Here is an 8,743-nt window from a genome sequence, read left to right as displayed (position 1 = left end):
CTGTGTGTTAATAACACATAATCTGCCACTGGGTTCTATTCTAGAAATGCATTAACTATTGCACTTCAATCCCCTAGTGGCACATGTGACATAATTATGGAGACTGGTAAAGTGCTATAAAAAGAGATCCTAAAAAAAAATCCTATTTTTACCTATTGACTACCCCCCTCCCTGTGCCAAAGTTTCTGTAATTTTTGAAAAGTATATGTAGATTAAATGTACTTCACATTTAATAATCCAAAAAGTTAGCATTTGAAAATTGTTTAGCTTATTGTAGTGCTGAAGACAGAAGCATGAAAAGGTTAAAGGCACAATGAGAAGAGAGTGGATGCTACATATAAAAATACTTTATTTCAAGTCCAAAGTTACTCCAGCCCAAAACCTTCTGAATTTGAAATCCCAATGATCAATTTCTGCTTTAACTCTTTTTTGTTTTTGTAAGGAGGCAGGCAAAGTTGGTTGAAGCAGGTATGGGCCACAGGTAACCTAGAAAAAAAATAAACTTTAAGTAATCCATTTTTTAAAAATAAAGCCAAAATATGAAAATGTAGAGAAACTTTACTTGAGATCAATAGCAATTGGGAAGAAACTTTTTGGTGAAGGCTACAGTGGACTAGAGTATGATTATCAAGGTTTCATTAAACTTTATAATTCATTTGGCAATTATGAAAAAAGTATTTGAATACCACAGTATTCTTGCCAATTGGAACCCTTTGCGGATTGTCAGTTTTCAATGACAGATGCTCTGGAAGATGTAAACACCAGCCTGCAGTCTACTGAAGAAGTGGTTTCAATCTTTCCTGGTGTCTTAGAATATTAAAGGACAGAGCTGCTGAGAGTGAACCTCAAATTGCTGACTGCCCTGAATGTCCCCATTCCCTTAAATGTCCCCATTCTCTTAAAGTTAGGTGATCAAACCAAGCCTTCCAGATTTCCTGAGGAAATCTTGAATTTTAGATAGGTGTATTGAGCACATTTTGGAGGCATCTGATACATTCAACTTTTACATAATCTTGCTTTCAAAGACCATAAACTTTATCTTCCTTCTGGGGTTCTTATTTTAACAAGTTTCCTCATGTTTCTTTGCTGATGATGTATTTCTTTATTTAGTGTTTCTACAATTAGTCCTTCTTTCTCTTTTCAAGGGTTAATCATAGAAGTTCCCTGATCAATTTGATAAGCATTCAGTGAGTGAGCAAATGCTTAAAATTTTTGCAAATGGAAAAACGTTGAGGTTTCTCTTGATATCTATCATTCTATGGAATATGTATAAAGGTACCTCCTAAAAGATGGATCTCAGGAAGTATGAATGAATCAATAATGGCCTCCTCAGTGATGAACTGCTTTTGAGAGAAACCAATCTTTTGTGATGGACTATAAATGGGAAGTTTTCTTTTTTCTTCAAAATTTTAATTGATATTTTCTGTTTCTTATGGCATAAAAATAACCTGTTATTCCTCTTCTTTCTTCTCCCTGAAAGCTATATCATGTGTCTACTAGGGTTTTTTAAGAAGAAGAAAAGAAAGTTAGCCATAACTGGAATACATTGAAAAACCTGAAATTGATCTGAAATCATATGAAGTATGTAACACCTGGGGATTTTCTCCTCCATATAGGATTCAATTGAATTCTTGGTTTGAATTCACTTGATCTTCATAATTTCATTACATTTACTTTTGATTTTATTTTTTGATGTGTAGTTCTTTCCACTTACATTTATTGTAGTCATTGTGTATATTGTTTTTTTTTACTCTGGTTACTTCCTTTTGCATCAGTTCAGGTAGATCTTTTCCATGATTCTCTGTCTTCATCATGCACATAATGCTTTATATTTCAGTAATATTCCATTATATTCATGTATCACAATTTGTTTAGCCTTTCCCCAATTGATTGGTCTTTAATTTGTTTGCTATTTCCCCAACTGATTGGTCTTTAATTTGTTTGCTATTTTTAGCTATCACAAAGAATGCTGCTATAGTATATGAACATTTTCCCTTATTTTTAGCTTGTTTTGGGTATAAGTTTAATAATGAACTATCTGATCCTAAGGATGTAGGTATTTTAGTCACTTTGAGTAATTTCAAGTTGCTTTCCAAAATGATCATGTCATTTCACAGCTTCACCAACAATATATTAGTATGTCTATCTTTCTACAACCCTTCCAATGCCATTGCCATTTTTGTCATTTTTGTAGGGTAAGGTAAAATCTCAGGGTTGTGTTGATTTGCATTTCTCTTACTAATCAGTGATTTAGAGCATTTTTTTCTGCATGGTTGTGAATAGTTTGCAATTTCTTTCTTAACGATTGTTTGTCCCGTAGCAGCCCTATTTGTAGTGGCTAGAAACTGGAAAATGAATGGATGCCCATCAATTGGAGAATGGCTGGGTAAATTGTGGTATATGAATGTTATGGAATATTATTGTTCTGTAAGAAATGACCAGCAGGATGAATACAGAGAGGACTGGTGAGACCTTCATGAACTGATGCTAAGTGAAATGAGCAGAACCAGGAGATCATTATACACTTCGACAACAATATTGTATGAAGACATATTTTGATGGAAGTGGATTTCTTTGACAAAGAGACCTAATTGAGTTTCAATTGATAAATGACGGACAAAAGCAGCTACACCCAAAGAAAGAACACTGGGAAACGAATGTGAACTCTGCATTTTTGTTTTTCTTCCCGGATTATTTCTACCTTCTGAATCCAATTCTCCCTATGCAACAAGAGAACTGTTCGGTTCTGCAAACATATATTGTATCTAGGATATACTGTAACATATCCAACATATAAAGGACTGCTTGCCATCTAGGGGAGGGGGTGGAGGGAGGGAGGGAAAAAAAATTGGAACAGAGATTCTATTGTTTGAGTTTCTCTATTTGCAATGTGCATATTTTGTAATTTTTATTTTGTATTTTGCATATATGTATGTATATATGTGTTTTTGTATAAAATATGCATATTTTGTAAAAAAAAAAAAAACAAAACAAAACAAAACAAAACAAAAAAAAAACAATTGTTTGTCCTTATCCTTTGACTTAAGTAGGAATTGTTCAGTTGTAGACTTGATACTTTTCTCTCTTTTTAAAGCAGTAGAAGTTCTGCCCCAAGGCAGAAGTACATGGAAAGCCTCCTGAAGTTTTCCCTCACATGGCTCAAGAAGAGAGTCCTGGAAACAGCTCCTGGCCCAGACTGGAAAAGCTATATTATAACCTCTCCAACATAGATGGCAGATAAATAGAGAGGAAACATTTGAACAAGTAACGAGAATTCTTTAATTCCAGCCTTCTGGATAAAGAAGAGAACAATCTATAGACAGCACAATTAAGAATCTAGCTATTGAGCAATGAGAAGGAGGATTCTGGCCATCTGGGAAGAAGTAATCCTGTACTTTGTATCTAAAGCTGGAGGAATAGCAAGGCATTAAAATTCGGATATGGTGGGTAAGAGGGATTTGGACTTTGTCCTCTACCATTACTGTGACTTATTTGGACAATTTAGGTCTGATCTGATAGAAGTTTTCTCTTTAGCAACATAAGGGTGTTCTCCTGGGGGCAGCCCAAACAGAGGGTAGGATCTTAAGGATAAATGTGCCTGTAGGGTTTTTTAGAGAGAAAGAGGGATTTATTGGAACGTTTCTTTCCTAACAACCCCAAACTCATCTGAGAGGAATCCAAACCACAGGGTGCTCTTACAAATGTGGAGCATATTAGGATTCTGGAGGAAGATAAGATTTACTGGAGAGGGAGGAAAATTTGTCTGCTGGATACTGAATGTCTGTTATGTAGTTTTACATTTTCACTGGAGGTGGAATAAAGGCTGTCTGAAAAGTTACACATACATTACCTTGTATTTTGTTACAGGATATCTATGGAGACCTGGAGTTATATCCAAATTATAGTCTGAGATTTCCTACAACCCTGGATATGAATATAACAGAGTACTATTTCTCCTTGGCTATTGCAACACTCCTTTCCCTCCCCCTTTCTTCTCCCTCTAAATTAGATCCAGTTCATATGACTCTAGAGTTTGAATGCTATTTTCAACTCAGTTCAAATATGTAAAGTATAATTATTGGAGTTCTGAAGAGTACCCTTTCTCTATCTTTCTGTTTCTATTTCTCTCTTTCTGTCTCAATTTCTCTCTGTGTGTCTAAACCCTAGTCTTTAAATAACCAATAAAGAACAGAATTAACTAGAGAAAAGTAATTTTAAGGAAGAAATCCTGAGAAAATTAAACCTAAACTCATATCCATTCCCAACATAATAAAAAAATTATAAGGCTTTAAAAGTTGGTCTTTATAAAAAGTATTATTCATATTCTCATGAATATATGCTAATGGTGGTAAATCATAAAATCATATAGACCCAAATGTACCTCTTGGTTAAGATTCTCAAAGCACTTTACATATATTTTTTCATCTGAGACTCAGACAGCACAAATAGAATTGTTTCAGTTTTACAGATGAGGAAACTGAGGCTCAGAAAGTTTTGGCTTGGCCATAGCTATACTGTCAGAAAGCACAGAGGCATGGATTGAAACCAAAGTTTTTATTATTCCAAACCTCATATTCTCCTAAGTCATGATGCTTATATTCACAGACTAAGGACAGCATAATAGCTTTAAAAAATTCTACTTTTGATCATATCATAATAAATAATGTCCATATTTTTCTCAAATTAAAAGGAGTATATGTAGGTACCACCTTAAAGTTTCCTAACTTCTACATAATATCATAAAAGTCATTATTAAATTTAGAACATAATTTAGAAATCAGATATTGGTATATTTCAAAATCGTGTTATATGAGCCTGACTCTTCCTCCAATCCAATGTTGTGATAGAAAGGTGGCTCCAGAGTGTTGTGCTGGGGAAACACAAGGAACAGCAGTCCCTGCCCAGCTGGAAAGGTTTTGAGTGTAGGTACAGGGATAATCTGGATAACTGCTGTCTGAGAACAGAAGCTCATCACTGGAGGAACAGTCGCCAGGAGAGATTCTTTTTTGGCCACAGAAACTCATGAAAACTATCTATTTCACAGCTTGCTTGATTTTCTTATCACATTGGTGACCTTCACATTGACTATAAACCTTGTGTTAAGATCTAACAAATAATACTAAGAAGGAACTAAAAACGTTATACAAGATCTTTCAAGTAGAAAACTATAGAAAGTAATGCTATATTAGTTAGTGGTGTTCTATCTCTTGACATTTCCATTTCATCCAAACAATATAAAATTTCATGCTGCAATAATAGCATCAGGAATATCACAGAATTTGAAGAATTCTGACAGTAGCTAAACTCAATGTAGTGTAAGAGAGGACAAGTATAAAATGGGACAGGGCTGAGAAATGGCCTCATACATGTACCTACAACTCTCCAGAAACCTTTATGATTGGCTGGGCCAACCTGACATCTCTCAGAAGGAACAGATCCTCAGAAGCACTAAGCTTCTCCTATGGCTAGGGGTTTCACATTTACTACATTGTGACTAGGAGTGTTTTAATGGAACCTGTTACTTGGCAAGTCACCTAATGATATTTTCAAGTTATACAAATGGATTAATACTGGGGTCCAGGCTTAATAATTTTCTGTTGTTGTTGCTCAGAGATTTTTTGATATTCAGAATGTGCCAAATTGTCACAGTGACTTGTCATATGTGTTAATTAATAATTTTTGATATCTAGAAATGGATAGAAAAGAAGAAATGGAAGGCACAAGGAGAAAATGAAAATATATTCTGCCAAAAGGATGTATTTTACCAAGAAATGTGTTTTTTTTTTAAAAGACAGTGCTCCAACCTTGTAAAATAAAAAATACAAATAAAATTGAGAATTTACCAGCTAAAACTGAGTGGATACCTATCAATTGGAGAATGGCTGAATTATGTATATGAATGCTATGGAATATTATTGTTCTATAAGAAATGACCAGCAGGATGTTTTTAGAGAAGCCTGGAGAGACTTACATAAACTGATGCTAAGTAAAATGAGCAGAACCAGGAGATCCTTATACATGACAACAACAATATTATATGATGATCAATTTTTTGTTTTTTTTTTAAATTTTATTTTATAATAACTTTTTATTGACAGAATCCATGCCAGGGTAATTTTTTTTTTACAACATTATCCCTTGCACTAGCTTCTGTTCCGATTTTCCCCCTCCCTCCCTCCACCACTTCCCCTAGATGGCAAGCAGTCTTATATATGTTAGATATGTTGCAATATATCCTAGATACAATATATGTTTGCAAAACTAAACAGTTCTCTTGTTGCACAGGGAGAATTGGATTCAGAAGGTATAAATAACCCGGGAAGAAAAACAAAAATGCAAATAGTTCACATTCATTTCCCAGTGTTCTTTCTTTGGATGTAGCTGCTTCTGTCCATCATTTATCAATTGAAACTGAGTTAGGTCTCTTTGTCAAAGAAATCCACTTCCATCAGAATCCATCCTCATACAATATCATTGTCGAAGTGTATAATGATCTCCTAGTTCTGCTCATTTCACTTAGCATCAGTTCATTTCTTATAGAACAATAATATTCCATAACATTCATATACCACAATTTACCCAGCCATTCTCCAATTGATGGGCATCCATTCATTTTCCAGTTTCTAGCCACTACAAACAGGGCTGCCACAAACATTTTGTCACATCCAGGTCCCTTTCCTTTCTTTAGTATCTCTTTGGGGTATAAGCCCAGTAGTAGCACTGCTGGATCAAAGGGTATGCACAGTTAGATAACTTTTTGGGCATAATTCCAGATTGCTCTCCAGAATGGTTGGATTTGTCCACAACTCCACCAACAATGCATCAGTGTCCCAGTTTTCCCGTATCCCCTCCAACATTCATCATTATTTTTTCCTGTCATCTTAGCCAATCTGACAGGTGTGTAGTGGTATCTCAGAGTTGTCTTAATTTGCATTTCTCTGATCAATAGTGATTTGGAACACTCTTTCATATGAGTGTTAATAGTTTCAATTTCATCATCTGAAAATTGTCCGTTCATATCCTTTGACCGTTTATCAATTGGAGAATGGCTTGATTTCTTATAAATTTGAGTCAGTTCTCTATATATTTTGGAAATGAGGCCTTTATCAGAACCTTTAACTGTGAAGATGTTTTCCCAGTTTGTTGCTTCCTTTCTAATCTTGTTTGCATTAGTTCTGTTTGTACAAAAACTTTCCAGTTTGATATAATCAAAATTTTCTATTCTGTGATCAGTAATGGTCTCTAGTTCATCTTTGGTCACAAATTTCTTTCTCCTCCACAAGTCTGAGAGATAAACTATCCTATGTTCCTCTAATTTATTTATAATCTCGTTCTTTATGCCTAGGTCATGGACCCATTTTGATCTTATCTGGGTATATGGTGTTGTGTGGGTCTATGCCTAATTTCTGCCATACTAATTTCCAGTTATATGATGATCAATTCTGATGGACATGACTCTTTCCAACAATGAGATGACTGAGGCCATCTCCAATGATCTTGTGATGAAGAGAGCCATCTATCTCCAGAGAGAGAACTATGGGAACTGAGTATGGATCACAACATAGTATTTTCACTCTTTTTGTTGTTGTTTGCTTATATTTTGTTTTCTTTCTCATTTTTTCCTTTTTTGATCTGATTTTTCTTGTACAGCAAAATAGTTGTATAAATATGTAGACATATATTGGATTTAACATATATTTTAACACATTTAACATATATTGGATTACCTACCATCTTGGGGAGGGAGTGAGGAGGAGAGGAAAATTTGGAACACAAGGTTTTGCAAGGGTGAATTTGAAAAATTATCTATTCATATGTTTTGAAAATTTAAAAGAAAGCTTTAAATATAAAAAAAGAGAAAATTTACCAGTTAGTAGAAGTGTCATGCTTTGAAATTTTGAAATTCAAATCTGCCATTCCTCCCACAGGTACTCTGTCACTTCCTGTAGTGAAATGTAGTAACTTCTTTTGAAGATCAAGAGGAAACCCAAGCACAACATCCCAAAAGTATCTGTTCAAAATTTAAAAAAAAAACAATTTAAAAAAGATTTTTTAAAACAAATCCAAACTTTAATCTTACAATCTAGATTAAAATCAGCTTTAAAAAGGAAATAAATCCCTTTAAATAGAGTAACTCACTTGATTTAAAGTTATACAAATTAAGTAGTTCTGTATATGAAGAAAATTTCTCTGGTAGAATTTAAAAGACTTCTAAATGGTCTAATTATGGGAGACATCAAAGTAATTTTCTCTTATGAAATCTAAGTTTTTAGTTATAATATTATTACTAAAATTATTCATCATCAACATATATAAACATACATACATATACTTGCATACTCTATGATCAAAATTGTACTTCAATTTTTATCAACTCTTTTTTTTGAAATTTACATTTTTGTCACCATTGTCCTGGGGAACACCAAGTGCTTCTACTTTTAAAATATGCAAAATAGTATTTTTGTGCTAAGAAGACTCATATAAGCCTTTGTTATTTGAATGAGCATAAATGACTAAAATATGTTGCTTACTTCTTAAGTAAGCAGAAATAACTTACCGTATGGTAAGGTCAGTTTTCACATAGCCATCATACTGAGTATTTCTCTGCAGAGCATGCATATCCAATTCAGGACTCCCACAGACCAGAATTTCTACCTCTTCTGGACGAAGCAGCTACCAATAATTAAAAATTAAAATAATTATATTAATCATAATAAAAAACTTTTGACAATGGCTTAAAACA

The 8,743-nt window shown here is 33.9% G+C and overlaps 1 protein-coding gene across 2 annotated transcripts in view; it reads right to left on the bottom strand.

Annotated features, from left to right (window-relative positions):
- Window positions 1–332: 332 nt before the first annotated feature.
- The window catches only part of HECTD2 (HECT domain E3 ubiquitin protein ligase 2), a 106,355-nt gene continuing 97,944 nt past the window's right edge, over window positions 333–8,743 (bottom strand). For both annotated transcript variants that reach the window (XM_051981633.1, XM_051981632.1), the window contains 3 exons: window positions 8,558–8,673; window positions 7,868–8,011; window positions 333–486 (listed from right to left, as the gene is read on the bottom strand). In XM_051981633.1, the coding sequence (XP_051837593.1) occupies window positions 366–486; window positions 7,868–8,011; window positions 8,558–8,673 (381 nt within the window). In that variant the 3' untranslated portion in view covers window positions 333–365. The remainder of the gene's footprint in view (window positions 487–7,867; window positions 8,012–8,557; window positions 8,674–8,743) is intronic.

This window comes from Antechinus flavipes, chromosome 2 (assembly GCF_016432865.1).
Source record: "Antechinus flavipes isolate AdamAnt ecotype Samford, QLD, Australia chromosome 2, AdamAnt_v2, whole genome shotgun sequence".
NCBI lineage: Eukaryota > Metazoa > Chordata > Mammalia > Dasyuromorphia > Dasyuridae > Antechinus > Antechinus flavipes.
The sequence above is the reverse complement of the archived record's forward strand: the minus strand, read 5'-3'. Positions and strand labels throughout refer to the sequence as shown.